Source organism: Dermacentor andersoni, chromosome 6, assembly GCF_023375885.2.
Source record: "Dermacentor andersoni chromosome 6, qqDerAnde1_hic_scaffold, whole genome shotgun sequence".
Classification (NCBI taxonomy): Eukaryota; Metazoa; Arthropoda; class Arachnida; order Ixodida; family Ixodidae; genus Dermacentor; species Dermacentor andersoni.
The window spans coordinates 20,077,221-20,102,211 of record NC_092819.1 but is presented as its reverse complement, the minus strand read 5'-3'; the positions used below and the strand labels follow the sequence as shown (position 1 = coordinate 20,102,211).

General features: G+C 46.5%; 1 protein-coding gene across 10 annotated transcripts in view; it reads right to left on the bottom strand.

The window, feature by feature from the left end:
* Dys (Dystrophin) overlaps positions 1 to 24,991 on the bottom strand; it is a 494,001-nt gene that overhangs the window by 171,862 nt on the left and 297,148 nt on the right. For 9 of the 10 annotated variants that reach the window (XM_050170004.3, XM_055065913.1, XM_055065915.2 and 6 more), the window contains 2 exons: positions 20,949 to 21,029; positions 1,148 to 1,262 (listed from right to left, as the gene is read on the bottom strand). In XM_050170004.3, the coding sequence (XP_050025961.1) occupies positions 1,148 to 1,262; positions 20,949 to 21,029 (196 nt within the window). The remainder of the gene's footprint in view (positions 1 to 1,147; positions 1,263 to 20,948; positions 21,030 to 24,991) is intronic. The other variant, XM_050170002.3, reaches the window with a different exon arrangement.

The window sequence follows — 24,991 nt, the reverse complement described above, 5'->3', positions numbered from 1 at the left end:
TTTGCGCCAGCACAAAGGCGGAAGAAACAAGTTCTGATATTCTTGTTTCTGTTTTTCTCGCTTAAATACAGCGCCGAACGAGTGAACAGACTATCATTTTTGCATGAATTGCCAGCCTTTCTTATTTGGCCGATTTTATGGCATCAACATTCAACGATTAATTAAGCTTCCTGGCATTTCATGTTAACGTATATTTGCGAAATTGTTACGGCTTTGATAAATTTGTAAATTTGCGCAATAGCGTTATAAACCGCTCACTAAAGTAGCCGCGAACGTTATTTAGTTGAAATAAGATTTTCTCTCTCCCTTTCAAAAAGAAAGACAGAAGGAAAGAGAAAGTCAGGCGTGGCGGTGCGCTGTGGCAACAGGAAAAGGAACGTGTGCGCCATATTTGACGCAGTATGTGGCACCGCAACTTTCAAGAACTTCACTGCCACAACCAACAACTTCACCGGTTACTGAACGGCTTTTCTGACGTCTTCTTTTTTATTCGCAAGTTATGTGTAGTATACTGATTTCTCACGTTCTTTCTTCTGTGAGTTTCCGTTTTTAGACAGTAAGAACGACGCAAAAGCCGGCAGAAGATATTATGAACGGTTCTTAATAATAAAAGCCCTTTATACGACTGTGCAGCGTCGCACGTTTTACTGCATGATCATATGCTTAGTTTCTGGTCCTGGACAATTTCTTCATTTTCCTAGAGTAAGAGAGAGAGAGAGAGGTGTAAAGGTAGGAAGGACAGAGAGGTCACGGCCTCGGGTACATTCCTCTAGCCAACTGTTCTGCGTTGGAAAGAAGGCAAGAAACAGGTACAAGATGGTGACGATGAGGATAGAGGGAAAGGGGCGAAATAAGGAAAGAAAAAAAAAACGACAGGAAGGTTTACTCAGAGTCTACGTTACGCCCTAGCGCGTATACGTTTAGCACAAATTGCTCCGTCTGCACATGTACACAAGCGTGTTAACGCGCGAAAACCATTCTGTGCTTTAACTTTCTGCTCGTGGTTTCACCTTTCGCCACTATACACTAGCGAGTGAAGTCCCATGTTGGACCTTAGCCATAATGATCGCTAGAGCGCCGACTAAGTGCTCGCTTTGACGCTGCATCAGCCCTACACATACATGAACAAAACGCCGCACGCACTCACCCCTAGAACGGAGGTCCTTGTCAGCCATGTCTTCCGACTTGGCCGTCTGGTAGTCCACGGCAGTCTGAAGCTTCTTCAGCGAGGCTCCTTGCTGCTCATGTTCCAGCAGATATTTCTGTCGGGAGGAAAAGACGAACGTAGGTCAAAGTGGCCTCACTTAGCTAAGACAACATCACTGCTTTATGTGACCGAGTGCAGTAGGCAACAAATGTTTGCGAGGCGTGGGATTTGAAAGAAAAGCCAAATTTCCGCAATGCCTGAGCACGTAGTCTCGAATTCAATGTACCGGTGTTCGTGGGCCGCAAAGGCGACCTACGCACAGTGATCTATTAAATTAGGAGCGTCATGCTTCAACGGAGTGAGAATTCATTAATGTTGCTAGTTTGGCCTGTTGGTGTGGCATTAGTACAGATTACGCAGCGCGTAACGGACAAAAACAACACACATGTACATTTGCAGTAGAACACGTGTCCAGGAAGCTTTTGTGGCCGATGGTACGCTGCAAACACCCCCTTTCTCAAGTACCCATAGCGCAGAGTAGCAGGCGAGAGGAAGTCTATCTCAAGCCGTGACCTCTCCACTCTACCGATTATTTTGACTGGAAGGCCGTGCGGTGCGAAAATTCACAAGAAAAACAAACAGCTCAAAAGAGAGAACTGCATCTGCAAGCACCACATAGGGAAAGGGGGGGGGGGGAAAGGGGGGGGCATTTGCTTTTGTACTAATTACTGTTCACCGAGGCAACATCCCAAAAGAGCAGTCAACGAATGTCGACAGCACACCGGCAGTCTAATGCAATACTTTCAGTCTATGACCACCAACTAATCAAACTGATTAGATTGTTAGTGACTAGAGATTGAGCAGCATGCAGACGGGGGAGGGGGGGGGGGGTCACTCCACGATTCGAGCTAAGAGCAGCAACAAGAAGCCAAGAACAATCTTCACGTACAATCACTCAGCTACCTACGCAGCACCTTCACGATAAAGGCACAAATCAAAAGACGGCGTAACGACGCGTTAAAATGTGAAACTCAGCAAGGAAAACGAAAGTCTCTATTGCGTCACATAGATATACACAGGGTGTCCCAGCTAACTTTAGCCAGAGATTAAAAATATGCCGACGCACTCCAAGACGACGCGACCAAATGCATGTTGCTGACTATTATAAGGAGTAAGTCAAACTATTTTTGTATTCTACTTAATTGCATAATTAGTCAAGAATAATTAAGCAACTTCTGAAGCAATGAAGTTGAGCAAGAAAACTCGAATTAGGAATTTGTAGATAGATTTGCCAAACGTTCGATAAACAGTTTCGACCTTTCTATCTATTACGCATTAGTTTTTCCCGCTTACTGCAGATGCCAGCGGAAAAAAAGAAAGATACCACGTTACATGCGCGCTTACGCGCCCCGAACGTTCGTGTTCGCCCCAAACGTTCGCGCCCCAAACGTGTACTCCCGAACGTTCCGCGTACAAACAGCCATAATAGAATTTAGCCGGGTGTACTGAAGCTTAAAAGGCGACAGGGCAACCGTTATCGCAGCGCAAGTGATAACGGTTGCTGGCGTAAATCGCAAAGCCAACGCCTGGGTCGCAGCCCTGTCGCCTTTTAAGCGGCAGCACACCCGACTAAATGCTATGTTCGTTTGTACGCGGAACGTGTGGGACCACTGCAATCACGACGCGCAAGCGCGCATGTAACGTGTTTTTTTTTTTGTATTTCAGGGTCATCTGCAGTAAGCGGGGGAAAAACAATATTTAATATATAGAAAGGTCGAAACAGTTTGTCGGACGTTTTGCACATCACTCTACAAATTTCTAATCCGAATTTTTTTGCGTAACTTCATTTCTTCAGAAGTTGGTTAATTGATCTTGAACAGTTATGCATTTAGGAAGAATACAAAAACGGTGTGACTTACTCCAAACAATAGTCAGCAACATGCATTTGGTGGCGTCATCTTGGAGTGCATCCGTATATTTTTAAACCGGCAGAAGTTACATGGGAGACCCTCTATATTGAGCAACGGTGACCAACCTTTGTTCATGCTCAGATATTACGTCCAAAAGATAATTGCAAACGTGTCAGATTGAAACACCTTCCTTTCGAAAAGTACGTTGTTCACGTGCGCTAATTCTCTCTCTCTTTTTCGCTCTTTCTCTTTCTTTATTCTCTTTAGCATAGCATGCTGTTGCACACTAAACAAGGCTGGCACCTGTAAAAAAAAAAAAAACGCGAGAATTCATGAATGGAAGCAACGTTTCGTTTGCTTTCTATATCTTGTTCGATTAGAGCTAACTCCATTAGCTAACTAGCCGACACAGGATACTCACGAAATTGCAGCCAATCTCCTCAGTGCGGTAAAGCACGGAAGCGAGAAAAATCGCGTCCAACAAAACGGCAACGGCCTAATAGCGCGCGCAATCCAGCCGCTCACCGCTGCTCGCTATGCACCTTGACAGGCAGGCGCATTCGCGGGACACATCGGGCGCAAGATCGATAGGCCTGTCATCGCTGCGCGTGTTGCCCTCTCATCGCAATGCAGCACGCGCTGGTTCCCCCCAAACCAGGGCTCCGGCTGAGCGCCGCCGCCGAGCAGCGCAAAACCAGTGCTCCAACGCAACGGATCGACGACAATGCTGCGGACGCACAAGGGACGACCTCGGCTGCGGGCGAACGTCGGGTTGCGTAACGGCGCGCCACGCCCCCCCACTTCACCGGTCTGCACCGGTTTAATTAAACACGCGCGACGGCGCCTGAGGCGTCAACTGCCGGCTCCATTCCGGGTCGTAAATTGAGTGGTAAACGAGTCGAGCAGCGCATAAAGACAGAGAACAAAATTCAGCGGCAATTAAGCGGTAAATGAGAGAGAAACGCGTTAGAATTACGTCGCACCTCTCTGTGAGGCCTCGGGTGTATGATTTAAACCGCGTTCATCCCATCGCAAAATATTGCTCAGTAGCGCAGTCGACATTCGTGCTGCTGATCGTGGTCCTGAGCAGACCACTGTCAGTTGTACTATATATATATATATATTCTTTCCCCACTCTGACACTGCTAATGCTAAGGAATTAATAAAGCACAGCTAACTGCAATGGTGTGCAAACGAAAAATAGATTGTTTTTGCAGAAAAAAGGCGTTCGACGCGCGAGAGAAAAGCGCTGTTGATCATCATCATGACCTGACAAACTTTGTGGCGCATATCCCGCATCGGCCAAAAGATGAATAACAGTGGTATACACCTTCGGCTATATTTATCCCTTTAAAGCAAACGTTCCTCTAGAGCTGTAAAACACGGAAACAAGCGTTCTCGCCGGGAACCATTAGTTGCTCACTGACGAGTCACCAAACTTCCAAAAGCGCGCTATGACCGGAGTTACCGATGGATGGATGGATGGATGCAAAACTTTAATAAAGGTCCTGAGGTACGCGACTCAGCGCGCTGCGGGCCGCTCCCGCGTTGGGACAGTCAGGCCATGCCCGACCGCCGCATCGATGAACCGATGAACCGATGAACAATGCGAAAAAAAAAAATAGGGGAGTAATCAAGAAACTTTCCACAACAACAGTAGTTTGATGCTGAAATCGTCTCGTATAATTCAAGCTTTAGGTGTTAACTAAGCTTACCGCACCAAGTGAGCGATTGGCGTGAAAACACAAAAACTGTACGAGAGCTCCCTGGGCGCCTCGGCAACGCCACATGAACTGTCGTAATCACGCCCTCCGCCAAAGCCCCGCAGAAGCTGCAGCGCGTGCCTGTCCAGAGAGGAGGTGCTCTCTCACCCACCGACGGAAAGGTCGACGTGTACGATAGCGGTGCTCACCGGGAGCCAACGTTTGTTCGAACAAAACAAAGCGAAGTTAGCTGCGGACGTCACTTGCGCTGCCTACGCTCCCCAATTATACGGATGCGCATCGTTTACCACCTTTTCCCGGTGCGCGCATAGCAAACACGCGCCCAAGTGCTTTTTTCGCAATTTTTCGCAAGCTTTCTTGGCCCCGCAAGACAGTACAAATTCCAAAACGACGGTAGGGCGGAGAGCTTAATTTCCGTCTCACATGCCTCCTGAAAAGTGTGTAAGAAATTGACTCATCGGAAGGACTCTAGCAGTAAAGAAGAAAAAAGTTACGTCCTCAACGTCTGACTACCTGGTTTTCTAGTGCGAACCAATTATCGACGTTCCAGACAATGGAGACCCAACGCTGCGATCCCTAAAATTCCATGCCAAATGGCGTCAAACTGGGCAATAGGCGATCGGGCAACTTCTGCTGCTTAATACACGTACGCCCGGTGTACAGAAACATTCAGCTCGCGACGGTGATTCCTGTATTTTCCACGCGGCTTAATTCATACTCTTATCCCGTAACAAACGATATTAAACATGGAAAGACTAATGCCGTTTCAAGATCTAAAAATATGCGAAGAAAGAATATCCTGAAAAACAGCACCAAACGAACACATGTGTACAGTCGAGAGAACCTTATAACTTCAAACTACTGCCTTTCCCTTAAACGACTTCCGCGTGCGCAAATTAAACATCCCATATGACCAAGAACAGCAGCTACTACGCAGGACCGTGTGTATCTAATTGCCATAAGTCAGCCGCGCGTAATTAGATGCGGCGCGGACCGTAAGCGCGTTCCGCCACGGCGCTGGAATCCCATGCGTCCGCCCGTTTTTCGGGACTGGAACGCGAAGAGGAAACGAAGGGACAGCGACTGAAGGGAATTTGAAAGCGCCTCCTTTCCCTTCATCAAGAATTAAGGATGGCTGGGGAAGAAGAGGGAAACCCGCGAAGGCGTAGATATTTATATTCATCCTCACCCAAAGAAACGAAGAAATTATACGCAAAATCGAGAATTACGTGAAAAAGAAAGCCTCGCATTCCTTACGGTAGAAGAACGGAAGGTTGGTAAAAGAGGTTTTTCTGATGGAAAGGGGAAGTATTTAAAGCTAGGAAAGAGAAATAAGATTTTAAACTAAGGGGACGAAGATTCTCCCCCCAGCCCCTCGCAACGGAGGCTGAAAGGAGGGCATGAAAAGATAAAAGATATATATATATATTTATACGCTGAGCTTATACGGAGAGAAACATATTCTTCCTGCCGCAGGAAACGAAGGGACGGCTGAGACGAGGCAGAAACTCATGGGACTGGAGAGCCAACATCCCCCGACTCGCTGGAGTTTCCGGCAGCGAAGGCTACAAATTACGCGACCGTGGCTGGCGCCCCCTGCGGGTCAGAAATTTACGGCGCCGCGTTTAGTAACGCACCCTTCGGCGCTAGGACGGAACGCGCGAGAGATTTCCATTACCGCGAAGGCAATGAGGCGGCGAATTTAACGCTTTAACTGAGGCGGCGAGTTTAGCACCGCCGCTCATCCGTCTATGGCAACGAAAGAAGGCAGTCGTTCATTCTGGATGACAGTGAACAACAGAACTTTTTGAAAATCGGTCGAAACAAATTCTGCCATCCACGTGACGGCAGCAGAATTCATCGCAGGGAAATGTACCTCAAACACAAGATAATCAAACTTCCTATACATGAGAAAAGATTATTGGCGTTTCATGAACCCAACGGGACTCCATCGTTAGACTGTTCGACAAACTAAGCTATAATTGAGATGGCACAAGGTGTCGCTGCGTCGAATTAAACTACAACACGAAGCAATTGAATACTAAACAATCTGCTGAAATAGTGAACTCTGTGAAAATTTGCTTTAGAACGAACTCCTCTTCTTCTTCGTCAAGCTTTCTCCCACTGGAGTCTTCCGCACACTTCGTTGTGTTAATGCTGGGTTTACCTATTAAAATAGCTCTGAAATAATAGTCCGCTACCTTTCGAGTAAATTAGCAGTAAACACTACCACCATCGGGACGCGACCGCCTTAAGCACCGCGTTGGCTTCCGCAATAGTGCGGGCACGACACTGAAACGCGTCTGAATATAAACCGACTTCGTTGGAACGCTGGATGAAGTCAAATCGTCAGATAACTCGGCGGCTAAGGTGGCTTCCGTAAGGTCCCTTCCATAAGGCTAACGTATAGCTAAGGTGGCTTCGATAACGGATCGTAGTTTTCGGCAGCGCGAATAATGCCAGTGTTGCACGGAACACTCTAATGTGCGACACCCACTTCGTTGGCGCTCTATTAGCGGCGAGAAGGCGTCACTCGCGAGAGTGGCGCCCTCTCGCGATGACGTCACGGCCGCTCCTGCTCGCTCGGCTGCCACGCGTGCTCGTTCACTTCGTGCATGCTTGGGGTATTGGTGGTTCGAGCCGTACTTATTGAAGGATATGTAAGCTTCTTTCTGCTGTCATGCCTAAACCGCAGTTTCTTCTTCAAAAGTGTGTGAGCCGAGAAAAGTTGCGGCTTGGATATCGCAAGCTACGTAATGTAAGGGATCTACTGGCGATCGGACATTGCATATTTATCCACCGTGTCTGTCCATAAATTTTGCGTAAATAGAATATCTGCAAGTTAAACACGCGAAGTTGTGTGTGATGCTCCGTTAAACACTTAAAATCCCCTTAGTACTCAGCAATGAGAGACATTGCGTTTCACATAAAAGAAAAATCTTGCTATATGGTGTCAGCATCATAAATCCGTGTTAGGAAACTGCCCAGCTAAGCTTTCATAATAATTCTTATTTCTCTGGTGAGTTGCTATAGTCAAATAGGGTCACTTTATTAATGCGTAAAAGGAAAAACATTAAATTATAGGGTTTTACGTGCCAAAACCACTTTCTGATTATGAGGCACGCCGTAGTGGAGGACTCCGGAAATTTCGACCACCTGGGGTTCTTTATGGTGGATCCACACGACGGACGAAATCCGTCTTTTTCGCGACGGACTGCGCATCACGTGACTACGCGTCACGGATTTGTGCCGTCCGCGCGTCGTCCGCGACCCCCACGGACGGAAAATGCCGAGCTATTTTTCGCATCCGGATTTTGGGGGTCGAATGCTGCGGATTTAGCCTAGCGTGCTCTACAGTCTGGCAACAAGCGCGGCTTTGGGATCTTTCTGAAACAGCTTCATCGCTGCTTGGACCATTCGTGTCCAATTCGGACAAAACAACAGCCATTGCGGCCAACCGTCGTTTCCTTTCGATCTCCATTTTCATTCAGAGTGAAAACACCTATGACAAAGTCTTTGTTACACCGACGGCGCCATCTAGAGTGAGTAGAAACAAGCAATTATATTAACTTACGGCCACTGAGATCCGCCCGGGCCGCCGCAACATCTTCGAGGCCATGTTCAGCCAATACAGCCACTCTAAGCCTACACGCCGAGAATCTGAGTATCGCTTTCGGAAACGGTGTCCACTCATCACGAATACATTGCTGTCGAAGCTTCTGGACACAAATTTAAACCAAATACAATCCTCAGTTTGAAAGTTACGGGCCGCACAGTGGACGACGACGACTTGACAGGTTCGAGGCGGACGGCAGTCGCTTCGAGCGTAGCCGCCATCTTTATTTTTCCGGCGCGGTCGTCTACTCAGTCCGTCCGTCGTCTGGATGCGCTTCGCAGCCGGACGAGCGGCGGAATTAGCGTCCGCGGCACAGATTTGCGCGGAGCCGTCCGTCGTGTGGATACACCATTAACGTGCACCTAAATCCAAGTACACGGGTGTTTTCGCATTTTGCTCCCATCGGAATGCGGCCGCCGTGGCCGGGATTCGATCCCGCGACCTCGTGCTCAGCAGCCTAACACCATAGCCACTCAGCAACCACGGCGGGTCGTAAAAGGAAGAGCTAGGCGCGTTTTGTATGAAAAACGTTTGCAACTATGCTTTCACCATTCTCTGAAGCAGGCACCCAGAAAACCCATTGATCGCGGCTGTTAGCACGATGGCGCGTCATGTGTAGTATGTATACGCTTCACGAATACCATAACAGCAATCACGAGCCAATCAATTGGTGCTATGTATGTGCTATCATCGTGGCCCTCAGTAGCCTTTATGGACAATATGACATACCCCACACGCAACGGCAGCAACCGACTGTCGTTATGGCGAGGCATGCATTGCTCTCGAAACCGATGTGTTGTTCACTGCAGCTTCGAATTGAAACCTTGATAGTTTTTTTTTTTTCAGCGCCAATTCCAATGTCTAAAGTATACTTGGCACTAATGTGCAGCTTATGCTGCTTTGATAATGAAAATGCAGACAACTTCCGCCTTACCACGTGTCGATCCTGCGTTATTTATACATACAAACTGAGAACTATTCGCTTCGTCAGTACTTAAAAGAAAAGCTCGCATAGTCACCTCATAAGAAAGACACCACAACCATCCCATGAATTCACTTGATATTTGATCTCCAGGGGGGAATAGAGATATCTTCAACATTAATAATGAATGAAGCTTCGGCTTCTTTCTGGCTGCAACCATACGGTCCAAAAGGCATATTTCACTTAAACATTTGGGCCGAGCAGCCTGTGTCAGTTCGCCAAACAGATACATTGTGTATCTTCCTCAATCAAAAATCACCAGTAAATTGCTCGAATGAGTTGAACGTGTAGCACCGAATACGGAATAAATATTGGTACATTCCTTTCCGTATGTGGCAAATAGCTGTAAGGCTCAATTACCATTACTTAAAGTTACCGCCGCTTAACATTAACGGTGAAAAACGGCCTAACTTTCAGGAGCAGTTAAAGCAAGTGGTGCTGGTAGAATCTAAACAGCAGTGTTAAGAGGAAGCTTTACCTCGCGCCCAACTCCGATGCGGCCTATTCAAATCCATGTAAAACGCAAAAACGCTTTTCTGAGATAACCCCTTGACCGATTTTATTGAAATTTGTTGCAATTGAGAGAGAAAGGTAAATTCTAGCGACTGTTGGAAGCGGAATTTCGATTTAGGGCCTGAATTTTGTTAAAAGAACTTTCAAGAATGCGGAAGTTCGAAAAAGATAGAGACGAGCGAAGTTTATACATTAATAGCTCTGCATCAAGAACAGATATCGCAGTTATGTAAACGGCATCCATCAGATCATTCAACGCGGGCAAATTCGATATGCCAATTTATATCTTACGTGAATTTGTTACGTTGTGTACAAGGGTTCTGAAAAAGCTGTATTTCCATATCACTCAATTTTTTTTAGTTCATGCGTAACGTTTTAAATTTGTCCGCTTTAGATGTACTATCAGATGATAGTCATAAAATTGTGATATTATGTTTCCTTGCTGAGAAACAAAGTTGTAAACTTTATAGTTTCGTTTTCTGAAAAGTTTTTATTTTTGCGAATTTTTAATAACAATTGACAACCTAAATCTAAAATTCCAAGCGAACAGTCACTAGATTTTAAGTTTTTCTTTTAAATGCAACAAACCTCGTCAATTTTGGTGCAGTGGTTACTGACAAAGACGAATCCTCCTTTTACATGTGTTTAAATAGGAGCACCCCAGCTAAAGCTTCCTCTTAAAGGGGCACTAAAGCGAAACAATAAATAAGTTTAGACTAATGAAGCATATTTGACAACCCTGCAGGCAGTCATTTCAAAAATATAGTTTGACTATTAGATGAGAAAATGAAGGTCCAAGTATCAGTTATTACATTTCGTGCCGAAACCCCAGCGCCGGTACGTCAGCGTGACGTCAGGGATTCCAAAGTATGTTTTCGCATTTGGGCCGCGTTGGCTGAATAAAGGTTCCTGAAACTTGCCATGTTTAATATTTGGTTCCTTTAGAACACAATGTAGTCAATCTGTACCGTTATATATAATTAGTAGGCCCTAGAAGACGCCATCAAAATCCAAGACGTCACGGCCCCCAGGTGCGGGAACTTAAGTAGGCGTCCCCACCTGTATTTCGCTCTTGCGCTTTTTCTGGCTTACCTAACGTCTTATCGTTGTAAGAGTGGTGTTTTTGGTGTTGTAGAACGGTAATTTAATGATGCAGAAGAAATCATTTTTCACTTTAGTGTCCCTTTAAGGTCTCGTGTTACCGCCGAGAGTTACTGTGAAGAAACGCAAAATTTGATATTATACAATAACTACTCGTCTTGAGCAAACATGCTTTAGTAGATTAAAATGAAGGTAGATGTTGTGGAAGTCATCATAGCCAGCGTTTGTGAGAAGCTTGTTGCATCACGGCAGGTATCTTATGCTTTTGTTATTCACGTGAGCTACCACTGCAAAGTGTAGTTCCGCGCAAGCAAAACTCGCAATGGCCTGGTCTGAGCTTCTTCGGCTGGCACTGTGGCGTTACCTTCGAGAAATATATTGTCGTCTCGGAAATAAGCTCTTTAAATTATATTTTCGCGAACGAAGACTTCGTAAAATATATTTGAGACAACACTCATAAGTATGCAAGCATAGGGAACTTGGGCAAACAAACGGAAGCGCTGCAAAATGCACCCGGACACCGCCCAAACTGTAGCAGACGACAGGCGCGAGTCCTTGCGCTGACGTCACGCGAGCGGCGCTCTCAGCGCCCCTGTAGGTAGTTCTCGGGGCTAATACAAATGCAATTGATGGCTAGAGCTACGTCGACACACTGTACATGCGTGCAAGAAGATGCAAGCGCCGCTCATCAGAGGTCACCTGCTGCAAAGCCGGGCGATTGCACATTTGCCGAAGGGGAAGATTCGCACGTGTTCTACGTTCGTGTGTTCCCTTTAACAGAGCAGTGCACTGTAAATATCAGTGCGAAGACCAGGAGTAATCTCACTTCTATCGGCAGTTGCATATTTAAGTTGAAATTTAGGCGCGGCGTCACCTTCTAACACACGGCATACAGCCGTTCGGGCAGCATTACAAGTTCAGCGAGAAAGCTTCAAATCGCATAATGCCGACATCGCCACCAAACACGAGCAACAAAACTCGTCAAAATGCGGCATGGCCGAGAATAACAGCGACAACTACAACAAGAAAACGCAAATTGCTATTACTTTTCCCGCAGCTTCGGAAAGCGACGACATTCGCGATTCACTCGCAGAATAGTCTAGTGGGACGTCTCTGTAGGCACTTAGGAAGTACGAAAGAGAGAGCTCGAAAAACCTGTCGGCACGTAAGATATAAGGAAAGCGTCCGGCTGGGACAAAAAAAGAAGGAAAGAAAGAAAGATTCGAAGAGGCGGGAAAGGCCGACGAATTTCTTATAACGTCTTGAGAGAACTCTAATGCACTTCGCGACAGGCGGCCGAAGAATTACTGACCTTTCGTCGTCGGCGACCCAGCCGTGATAAAAGATAGGCACCCTTTCACCCTACCCTTCCCCTTTCCATTAGGAGGCGCCGAAAAGTGTTCAACGCGCATTTGAAAAGAAACGGGAGACGAGGGCGGGCCTGCAGCAATCGTAATCACAATAATAATCACAATAATAATCACAATAATAATCACGAGCAAAGAAGAGCAGCGCCCCGCAAAACACCGATTAGGGGTAGTCGCGAATACGAGAAAACATAAAATGAAACAACGGTGAAAACTTCCCGGTTTGTAATAAAGAAAACTACGAGAAATCTGACGTCACTGTTTCGACCCGACCAGTGCCGATTCCTCGTAGCTCATTCCGAAGTAGTTTTCTTTTTAGACACTTCGCGCGTCTATTAAACTTGTCTCGGGAGCAAATTCGCCAAAGAAAAGCGCGAAAGAGACACATTCTTTAATCCGATAAATTCGAATACGAAGGCAGAGTACTGCACAGTAGAAAAGGAAGTGACAATGCGTTTGAGAAACGTAACAGTTAAGTATTCCGAATAAATTGACAAAAAGAAAGGGGGAGGCTGCAATGCCTTTCCACTATATTTAGGGGAGCTGCAATTCAATTGTTCCAGACGTGTTACGACGGAAATAGTTGAAGACAGACGGAAGGTGTCCACTGGATCAAAAGGCAGGCGTATTAGCCTAAAAATAAATGAACCAAAGATGCCACATAAATTATTACTTATCAGATCCACTCGTAACTCAAGACACGGAAAGCTATGACATTCAGGAACAACTATGACAATATAGCGGCTGTCTGTTTAGAACGTGCCAGCGGCACGGTAAACCGACAACGTACAATTTTAAGCTTCACAATGCACCCAAAATTAACCCCACCTAAAAGGCCTCTCCCCGAACATCTCGAAAAGACAACGTTTTTCACACGGTCTGCAGTGGGTTTGCTTTCTAACTTGTGAACTTCGACTGTGAACTTGTGGCTTATGCGTTCTTGAGTGCTTTTAAGCATGAAATGCTTTTAGCTCCCGTTGTCGGCGACCTTCAAGTGACCTTCAGCCAAAAGCCAGAGCCGTTATCCGGGCATTCAAACGAGAACATCCAGGCAAGTTACGAGAACAAAACGAGATCATCCGGGCAACTAGTCAAAACTTAAGAAAATGCGGTCTCTAGGCCCCGATCCCTAGTACAGGACCTCATCACATACGCTAGTCACTGCCCAAACAAGTTACAAAAGAACCTTGCTTCCGAATTGTTACTAATGTTTGCTTTTCAAGCTGTACCTTCTAGTACGCTGAGGTTTATTTATCATTTCCAATAACGACATTGAAAAGGTGGCTGCTGTGTAAAGGGGCAGCCACCTCGTCAAGCTACCAATCTCGGTAGCTTTTTGTAGCTACTCCTTCCTTGTGTATTTGTTCAAGGAGAATAAGAATTCAATTCAATGTTAAAAAAAGGCAGATACAGGGCATCATACCCTTCATTTTCATCTTTTGGCGCCAGCGGTCCGTGAGTTCCGCGGCGCGGGTATTTCGTCGCCTCGAGAGATGGTGCCACGCTGCGTGGCGCCTCCTTCAAGCGCTTCTACCTGCCGCGGTGGCTTAGAGGCTATGGTGTTGCGCTGCTAAGCACGAGGTGGCGGGACCGAATCCCGGCTGCGGCGGTCGCATTTCTAGGGAGGCGAAACGCAAGAACGGCCGCGTCACGTGCATCGGGGGCACGCTAAAGATTCCCTGGTGGTCAAAATTAACCCGGAGTCCCCCACTACGGCATGCCTCATAATCAAATAGTGGTTTGACACGTAAAACACACAGAATTCAATTAATGCTTCCAGCTAGGCAGTGCGCTCTGTCTTCCTGGCGTCTTTCGCTGCCTGTCGTGTGGCCTTCAGCCGATATTCTTCTTCTAACTGGGCAGCGTCCATACGAACCAGTGCACAGTATGGCGTGGTGCAATGTGGCGAGGTGGGGTGTGCCGTTGCGAACATGCACTACACCCATTTTAAGATTGTGGCTCGTATCATCGCCAACCAATCTTCTATGCCGGTTGCCCTTTCAGGCTTGCATCTACTCTTGATTACGGAAGAGCCAGGAATTTATTTTTTATTGCTATGGCTTTTTCTCTCTTAGGGTGTTCCTTTTATGCACGATGTAGCAGAGGAGCAGACGACATCTCCTTAGATACATTTAATTAAATATAAGGAAAGATAACGCGGTGGACTTCCGGGTGCGGAAGCATTGTTGGATCAGGAGTGGCGCTGTTTCTCAGCACGCACTGCATAATGAAGAAGTTACTGACACTTTCGCTTCTCGACTCCAAAGACATAACGGCAGGGGCGGTGGACGGCCGACTATTCACAAGCGACGATTAGAGGCTGCCTTCATATCGCAGCCTGGCGATAGTGAAGCCCGTATAAGGTACCACTGACAAAGTGGAGTCAATAAAAAAAAAGCCGCAGTTTCGCCCGAAAGGTGAAGCATCCATTGCCATAGCAAGTTAGTAGCCAGCTATACGAAGCAAGGAAAATAGTTTTATCAGCCGTATAAACGTGGAAACATTCGCTTACTAACTGAATTAACAAGCATGAGGTCAGGGCGCACAAGCAATCACGAACACATCACACTCGATGAGCGCGCACACTCGTTGTCAAAGCGTTGGCGTAAGCAAGCGCGGCACCAGCAGCGAACGAAGTGACCTTCGTGCCGTCTATCGCTTCAACCAAGAGCGGCTAGAAGACAGCGCTCACAAAGGTAGGAGCTGTCTACAGATCCCTTTCAAAATACGGCGCGCGCAGCCGTGCAAAGTATGCACTCGTTGGCGGAGTAGAAGACATACCTTCCCCCTCCCCTTCCTCCCGCGCTGCCTCCCCACTTTCCTCCGTATATGGCGCGCGAGATTGAGCCGCTATTATCACTTCCTCTTGCGCCCGGTCGCGAAATGTTTGCTCTCCGCTTTCTTCCTTCGCGCGCACCAGATCGCGCCGCGATCGTTCGCTTCCCTCGCGTGCTTTCGAAACGAAAGTTTCCACAAGCAGCGCTTGAGAAGTGCGACTTAACGGCAGAAAAAAACCATTTAAACTTTGTCTTAACAACACTTGCCTGCAGCTTATCGCTGTGGCATGCAATACTGCGAATAATACTTTCCGCAGATTTTTTTTATGTATTGTTTCACACACACACACACACACTTTATATATAGTAAGCTGAGTAAAATGTCCTATCTTTCTTCACTTCTCCTTAAAGCGACTTTCGTTTGCAAAGTCCTCTGGTAGGAAGAACCACACGAGATTTTTATTTTTATTTATTTTTTTACATAAAAGCCGGAGAATGTAATCATCGTTGCACAAGTAAGCAAACATCAACTACGCGGCGGGTCTCAAAATGTCCCCGGGGGACAATAAACCAAAAGAGCGAAGCGATGTAAGATATACATATTACCGACAGCGTTCTCCTTTTTGGTAAAACGTTCAATACAGCACAAAGGAAATAGCTTTCAAAAGAGATATACAAAAACAACTCGGACACTTCCCCCTTCTCTCTCATAATGTACGCGCACGAACACGCCCGAACAGACACACATATCACACTATGTGCGCGCGACGTAAGCGAGCACGGACGTAGCCCACGCAAACGCCGGACGCAAACAAAATAGAATGAACAAATGCGCCCGGAAGAGTCGCAGCCCACGAACGGAGACAGCCGTAGAAAACGCGGTAGCAGCTCACAGAGCACGACAACAACACGACACGGCACAAATTGATGCGCGCTAGCACAAAACGACAAACGAACGGGATATGCGAACCACAAGAGATAAAAAAAAATAAACAAAGAGTGCGAAATGAAGCATAAACATTTCAAAAATGGAGCAAGAAACACAGAAACGCCGCGCCAGGATACAGCAAAGCGCTAGATGCGCGTATGTGAGTGTGCCTCGGGTCAGCATCAAAGGAGAAGAAAGACCACGAGAGACGTGACTACAAATCGCGCGGCGGTCGCAATTTGGCTAAAGCGAGCGCATGGGCCGCGGCGGCAGGAGGCACGTCATTGGCGCTGACCCGCCAGCAGCGACACGTCTCCCCTTTCCCGCCCTTCGCGAGCTGCCAGCTTTACCCTCGACGCCGAGGCGCGTCGCGTTCCCAGAGAGAGGAAGTGGGCACACTTGCACAAAATGTATGTTCCACAAAGACGTCGGTCCGATCCGTCCATCACATTGTACAATCATCTAAGCTATTACGGAGAAACCGGCAAACAAGACGGTCAATTCATAAACAGGAAAGTCGTTGCACTACAATAACGACCCGGCACTTTGTACGACAGACGCGCATTGCAGTTAAACATTCGCGCACTTCTTTTTTCGGCCTCCGCAAAAGCAAGCCCCGAAAATGTTCTGCCTTTGAATAAATGCTCCTTCCTGATTTTATTATGTTCATTTTCTGGCAACGTTGCCCTATGCGATCTTCTCAGAAAGTTCCGCAGTTGAAGAAAAGAGATAGAGATTCCTATAAAGAAGAAATGTGCAATAACTGTCTGATTTACGGTGCACACGACAGCGGAAGAAGTATTCGCAGAGAAATTAACCAGAAAGACGCTCGGTTGGCTACCCTACTCAGAGGAAGGCGAGAAAGTAAAGCAGAAAACGAAAGGATAGAAAGTGCATGTTGTAGGCAGGCAAGCATTCAGAGTGACTGCGTCGCTCTGCTAGTGGTTCCGGCTTTAGAATTCGTACCAGGACGAATTTTTCACCTGTTGAAGGCTTTTCTCCCGAGGAAACACGCACGGGCTCTCCTCTATAGTTCCACAATACATTCTGCATGGTAGAGGTCAGCTTTTTCTTTGAGCCGATAACAATCGTATAAACCGGACTTGCACATGACAATCACAACACGAGAAAACTGAGCAGTGCCCACCGCAAACCGAAGCAAGTTAACGATCAGCAATGTCCTCGTCCTTGCACCGAAAATAATGTTCACTCCTCAATTGCCCATATGCCAGCGGTGTATCCGACAGGTGTTTGCTCCCGCTCGCAGCTCATGAAAAACGACATGCTTCCGCTCCGGACAGGTGTGTACACGCGCGCCCTATTCGACCTGCCGCGCTTCCGCCGCCGTCGGTCGCCTATCGGCGAAGCCACGTGACTCGCTGCTCGTCCCTCCTCTCTCAGCCCAAGCAGCTATTGTGGGCTCCGCGCGCAGGCCATTATTTATGACCAAGAGCGCAGAATTCACGAAGGAACGAACGGAAACCGGGTTGAAGCGAAACAACCAGAAAACGGACAGCGCACGTGTACTACGACATCGCTGGACAGAGAGGACAACGGGAAAGGCAGGGGACAATTTAGCGTCTTCTGCCGAGCTGAAGCCATACAGTAATGTCGAAGCTATATAAATGGCTTCAGCTGGTCATCGTCGACAGATTGCACAGTGCTATTGGCAGCAAAAAATTTCGGAGCCTGAAGGTAAAAACAGTATTAGAGGACAATAGGAAAATACACGGCGCTGTGTTTTTGTAGTTATCAATACATTGAGCAGGAATGTGGCAATGTACTGCGTGTTGTACGAGAGTGTCTCAGGCCACTCGAGATCACCTTTGAGTTAACTAGTGACAATGCCATGCGATTTTTAGACCTACAGATTGTTGTAAATGACCATCAAACATGCTGGTCTTATCATCCACGAGCCAACAAACCATTGCTCTCATTTCGTTCTTCGGACTGTAAGCTTAACGAGAGGCATCGTAAAGATGTGCTTAACTAATGCTCAAAAGAAATCGTGCAAACACCTAATCAATATAAACTTCACACAATATGTGATACGCCTTCGCAACTCTGGATACCCTAATGACATAATCGCATCGGCAGCTGAGGGTTTGCTGAAGCAAATTCAATCGAAAGTATCGTCGCCAGTGTGCCCTAATACAGACAAGAATAGGGTAGCAGTCATACCGTATATGCATGGATGGTCGCATCGCCTCAAGAAAATAGCACAACGCAATGACATTCCTGTTGCGTTTTCAGCACCAAACAAGTTAAGCAGTCTATGTAGAAAGGCCACACCAGGAGGTAGAAAAAAGACGACTTGCGAAAAGAATCACCGGAATATGCTAGCAGGGTGTGTAACAAGTGTCGTCTACCAGAAACCCACAACCTGCGGAGCTTGCTACATCGGCCACACCGGGCGATGCCTTAATGATAGGCTAAGAGGCCATTATAGCAATCTGAACAAGGAACAGGCAGATGGTTTTCTTGCGCAGCACTGCAAGAGATTCCACTGCCAGCCCCTATTTGAAGATACAATGATCCTAGGAGAAAAGTCTTAATGAGATGACCAGGCTCATCATTGAAGCATATCACATCGCCACCTTCGGTAGGTCTTGTATTAGCAAACCATTCATGCCATTATCAGGAAAAGAGGTAGAATTTATGCGCATGGCAAGAGTTTTACCACAAAGTTTCCATTCTGACTCGAGAGATGATACCAGGTTGCTCGGAGCACGTGCTGTATTGCGAGCGTGAGAAGGATATGTGTGTATGCTGTGATACTGCAATAAATACTTGTTGCTGAAACTTAGCGCCAAACGTGTGTGTCGCCTGTGTTCTTCTTTCGTCCTGTTTCTGATGCGCTACGCCTTTTGCTTCCATCGTGACATACCAACAAGCCCAACGTGTAACTTTAGTTAGTCTACTATCGTCTTGGTCCTGTTTCTAGCGCATGGTTACCTTCAAGTTCCGAAATGCATAAAGCAGCCATATTCAACACGTTTATGCAGCTAAAAAAATGTTCGTTATTTGACTAGCCAGTGGTTGTACAAATGGCTGGCAAGTGACGCTGTAGAATCTAGTCTGGAGCGACATTCACAACACTGCTGGAAAAAAAAAATTGGAGGGAGAGAGAGAGGGAGGGAGGGAGCCCTGGGGAGAACAGCCATGATTACAAGGCAGCACAGCTGAACGCAGCCCAAGATGGCCCTCCAACGTGACGAAGCGAGTTATTTGCCATGCCCATTAACTATCGTGATTGGCCAGCGCACGGACGCAGGGATCTCATAGTCACTCAGTAAGAGCGACTATGAGATCTTTCTTTTTGGTCGATTTGCACTTTAGAAGAAATAAATGGGGGAAAAGAAAAGAAAACGACGAACGAATAACATGAAATACCAAAGCGAAACGAAACGTGCCGTGTAAAAGTGCCAGACAGACAACGACGTCGCACTGCACGGGCAACAGAAAACGGGCAGCCACTTTGCACAATTGATTTCAGCCACCACCGAGGTCAGATCCCTGCGTATAGCTTCAACGTTTCACGGGGGAGGGGAAGAAGAGAGCGAATGAAAGGCAATAATATTTCACGTAAGAATAATGACAACGAGCAACAGCATGTCGAAAGTGCAACATGGTTAAGCACCTGCGAGAAATTTTTACATCGTCAAAGAGAGAAGAAAAACAAATTATGAACCAGAACACATAGTATCTCTACTTCTCGCAATGTGCAAAAAAAAAATGTTTATTTAAAAGGGAATTTTAACCCGGAGTCAACTTTTGTTTCCTTTTTCAAACACACGTAAGACGCATATATGCTGTGTGTGGGCAACCACTTATTCAAATAAAAAATAAAAAAGGTAATGTGACTGACGGCCGCAGCATTTCAATTCGCACTCTCGAACGTTCTTAAAAAATTGGCAAAAATCGCAGGATCTTCGAGAAGGAATCAAGTGCCAAGTCTGTCATCATCATCAAAGATGTCATCAAAGATGATAACTTTCTTTGAATGTTTTTAATAAACGTTTTTCATAAGCCGTTTATAAAGATACTCAACGCAAAACAGTTTTATGTCAAAGCACGATGAATTTATAAATTCTCTGCACAATTTGATACACTAGGTTAGATATCTTTTTCGAAAAAATGATTCCGCTCAGTTGAGCTTCTTTTGAGAAGATGCCTTACTCGATGTCATTCGTAATTTATCTCGCCACCCTGACAACGCTGCGAATCGGATCAAGATTGAACTGCTCTCTGCTATCCATCAAATCAATTTCTTTCAGATCGGAGAGACCTTTCGTAAAATGCCTACAAACGACGGCAGCTTATCGAATTTTGTGAAATACGCAGCATAGCTTCGCCATTTCGTTCTATCGATAAAATATTTGAGTAGGAGACCATAAACAGGCAATATACGCTTTGCGAAGGAAATAACAAGGAAAAGATGAGACGCCTTCCTACATCTGCTATCAACGATATAACTCCAGTGACAAAAGTCGTGTCGTGCGCATTCAAACTCAAAAATAAAAACAATGTACGCTGCGACGGCCACAGCCGAATGCAATTACTGCCAGGCGATGCGAGACAAACAGAGGCACGCAGAAATTCCAAAAACCACGACACAGGTGTCTCCCTTAACAAGGGATTCTTTGTGGTTTGAAATGCAGTGGCTGAAATTGGGTGAACGCTTGTAATAGATACGCCGTTTCAGAAAAAGCGACGGTCCCGCTAGCGCCAACAAAAACAGTGCCAGGCTTCCAATGCACGATACAGGAAAACGAGACACGAGGCAAAATCGAGCACGAACGGAGGACCAAACATAAATCAGAGAGAGAGAGAGAGAGAGAGAAACGTGAAGCGCACCTATAACGTCGACAAAAAGAACTTACCAACAGGGCGTAGCGAACGCAATTTCGAAGTCTTCTGTGCTCGTCCTCGGACGAGATTTCGTGTCCGTCCAGAAACGCTTTCTGTGCGCGGAAGCCAACAACCCAGTGGGCAAGATAGAGAGAGCAGGAGGGAGGGAGAAAAAAATGGTAGTTTAAGGAGAAAAGCAAAACTCCAGAGGCTGAACACAGAACAGATTTCGCTTCTTTTTCAAACCCGGTCCGCACTCCACAAAGGCTTGACAGCGTAATCTAATCTCCTGTTGGTACAACGGGGCCACTCCGCGTTGCTTGAACGATAGGCTACCTCGAAGCGCCTTTCGTGCGGCACGGCCTCACCGTAACAAGTGCTGAAAATGTGCGCACTTAAAGATTAGCGGCAGCCGCACACCGCCGCAGTAGCGTCTTTCGCCGTTGTTGGGCTGCGACGGAAGGAGCGTCCACGCTCGGCCCGTTACGACAGGCTCCCAACAAGGCTGGCTAAGCCCTCGGCGTTTACGGCAAGCGCGATAATATCTGGCACGCACTCCGCTTTCAAGGCTTCACATTCCAGCAAACGGGCAAAGACAAGCTATCCGTACGCAGTTTTCAGTAATCACTGTTGATACTCCGAACGCGGCTTCATTGAACACCTAAGCTACAGGGGCTAGATGTAGGATAAAATGCGCGCGCCTAATACGAAATTTACAGCGGTAGTTTCCAGGCATATATACCTTCATTTACACGTGCGCTTATGCTAGGTCACACACGAAATGGATATTAAGTTAAGCTTACTCCAACGGCAAGAAAAAACTATGGCTATAGAGGTACACTGAGTACCAACAGGTGCGCATTTACATAAGTCGTGAAGACTATGGATAAGCGAAGAAGCGTTAATCCATTCTCAGCAGATCAACCAGGCGGTGGATCGAGATACCTTAAATATTAACGCACAAAATAGACAATCAAGAAAAACAGACGTCATGCCGGAGGACAAACAAATTTTTGAAACGAATGCACACCAGAAATAAAGTCGTTTACGAAAAACGTACGTAAGATGCACAACAGAAAAAAACTGCGAAGAATTGAACGCAACAAGACAAAATATATATGAAGACAGAAGACAAAGGACGAAAACGATAGTCTTATCACATGCTGCTCGGTGCTGTAATTTAACTTGCTCTGATCTATAGTGTAGGTAACGGGTAATCCCCGCCTAGACTATACGAAGGTGCCGCCGTAAGAATCACGAGAATATGGAGCAGCACTGAATACTGAAGATACTGGACGATGCATTTTTGACGGATCTAAGCTCATAATCGCAGAAATTCAAATGCAGCATTCAATGTGCCTTCATTACACCGAACCCAACAAGCTGGGCGACACCTGAAACTATACCTATGTAAGAGAGATCTAGAAGAAAAAGATGAACAGTTTCAGTAGGTATATCGTAGTTCTCTTTTTCTTTCTCTCTAATACAAGGTGTGCTCACAGAGTAATCCACCCTAAACGCCGGCTATGGAATCAAACGGACCTTTAGTTATATTGTTACGGGAGGGAAACGGCGTTTATTTCAAAAGGCCGGACAGCTTTGGTTCCATTTGGCCTGATTTGGTGCCTATGGGCATGGCTCAACCCAGAACGGGGGATCGGCCATAAATCGGGAGGCAGTATATAGCAACTGCAACAATCCTTCTTCTCGTCTTCACCCTGGCATTTCTGCCGTTGCTTCACCAGCCTCGACGCGCTGCAACAATACTTTGCATCGACAGTGTACGCTGACCATAGTAAGAGTAAAAGACCTCCCGTTGGTCTAAAGGCAAGCTCGGTTATCCTCGCCGCTACTACAGAAAACCGAACGATGCCAAAATGGTAGCTACGACGCCAGTTACGGAACATAGCTGTTCAACCATAGCTGCGCCCTGATGACCGTTGTACAGATATGCGGGAATATATCGAACGCAAACGCAGCAAAATGTTGACCCTCTCGCAATGCACGCGCTCAAAGTACCAAATCAACCAAAAGCTTCAAATAGAGGCGCATTCAGGCGGAGAACCCATCAACATCTTTGCAAGACTCTTTCAAAATCGATGAGTCACATCAAGCGCGTTTGTCTTAAGTTATGTCGCATGGTTTCTTCTTCTTTTCTTTTTTTCAGTCTTTCAGACTAGGAAAGAAAGCGTACTACAGGAGGATTCAACCAAGGGTGAAAAGCCATTCGTTTTATTATCTGCAAATCCTGGTGAATAAGCATGCATGCATCAAAGCGACGCTGCGCTAATCCTCCAGGGTCTGGGATGTTCGGGCCCAAATCAAGAAAACCGGAGCGAAATAACGTAATCGACAAGAACGAGGAAAAAGAAAGCGAGACTAGACAAAGGGAAAGACGAAAAACGTATCCGGTGTTTTTCTCTGCGAGGTACATTTGTTTCAATCAATCCTCGTTTCTTATTCGCGAGCAGCAGTGCTCACCTCCAACACACAAGACGAAGGGAGTGAATCGGCGATGAACGAAGACGCCGAATATCGTTGCTGCGCTCCTGGTTCACTAAAAGCGTGCAAAACTGCGGGATCTGAGGCGCGCTGCGGCTTTCGCCCGCTATACCACAATTGTGTCGTCACTTCAAAACATTCAGCGTTGCGGACGCTAGAGTCCGCGTAAGCCAAATACAAATCATGCGCACGTAACGAGTTCTAAAGCAACGACTGATAGGTAAACGCCGACCAGTCGAGCTCCGCTCATAAGTGAAAGCGGGTTTGTCACTTCAGCCACTCACTGGCCAGCGTCACCCGTAAGTTCCATGACGCCGCGAAGATATAGGAAAATTTATATTTCCATATAAGCACTCCCCATTTTTCTCCTCATCATCATCCATCCCAGTATACTTTCCCTCCCCTTCGCTCTTTCCGAGCGCAGAGTAGCAGGCATGTCCTATCAATAAAATCTCTCTCTCCATATAAATGGAATGAGGTAGCCCGATGCGCGTGCTTCCAACCTCTTCAGTTGGACTCCATTTAATTCTACTATCTGCACCAATGTATGTCAAGTTTTCCGACTTCAGACCCTGCTGACACGATCTCCAGCTTCCAATACGCTGAACCGCATTAGTGAGAAGCACGGCGGCAGTATGGAGGGCGATAGAGACAAATTAAAGGGAAAAATTAAAGGGAGAACGCACCCAAGGAAACTAGGAATAATACACAGGGCCGTGTTTACTCCCGCTGATCTAAGAAGCTCACGGTGGAAAAAAAAAAAGAAATGAGAAAGAAAAACACGTTCAACGATGATGAAGAGACCAGTGCCACGGGCACTTCGTGCTTCATAAGAAATGAAGCACGGAGGCAGGACGGAGTCAAGAGTAAACTTCCATCGATCATGTTCGGGCCGGACAGCTAACGCGCGCGCGTCATTTTCACGAATGAACAAGACAAAAAAAAAGGGAGGTCTGTCCCGCGCGCGTTGAATATCTTGTTCGAGAAACGAAGGAATATCACGATAAAGGAAGCTGCTCAAGACGGAGCCCTTCGAAGTGTCTATTCATTACAAGATGAATGAATAATGCAGAGGAAACACATAGCTCGGTGCACTCTGTGAACGAAGGCATTCGGTAGAGGCGCTATTCCGGAGGAAGCACTTACGGAGGCTTTCTTTACTTTTTTTAATAATAATAATTCCAGCTGACATCGGTCGCGTGCTATGTACACAAAAATGCCACAGAAATTAAAATATGAATACAAGGAACCTACAGGCAAGACTCCAAAGATTCGTAAATACTTTACATAAAAAAGTACTGTTAGAGTACGATACGATCTCCGTATATACTCGGGGCGTGAATAACAATCCCTAAGATAAAATAATTTCGCCCAAAGTGAGGTGGTGCCTCTTCGAGACTGAAAACCTTGTAGGAACGCTTCTCGAAGCCGTGTGAGAAAGAGAAAAAGCCTGTGAGAAAAATACAGTGAAAGGAAGAGAGAGAGAGAGAGAGAGGGAGAGAGAGATGTAAAGAGAAAAAGTATTTGGCCCCTATAGCACGAACATGCTCAGCGTCGTTATTAAGGGTCTCCC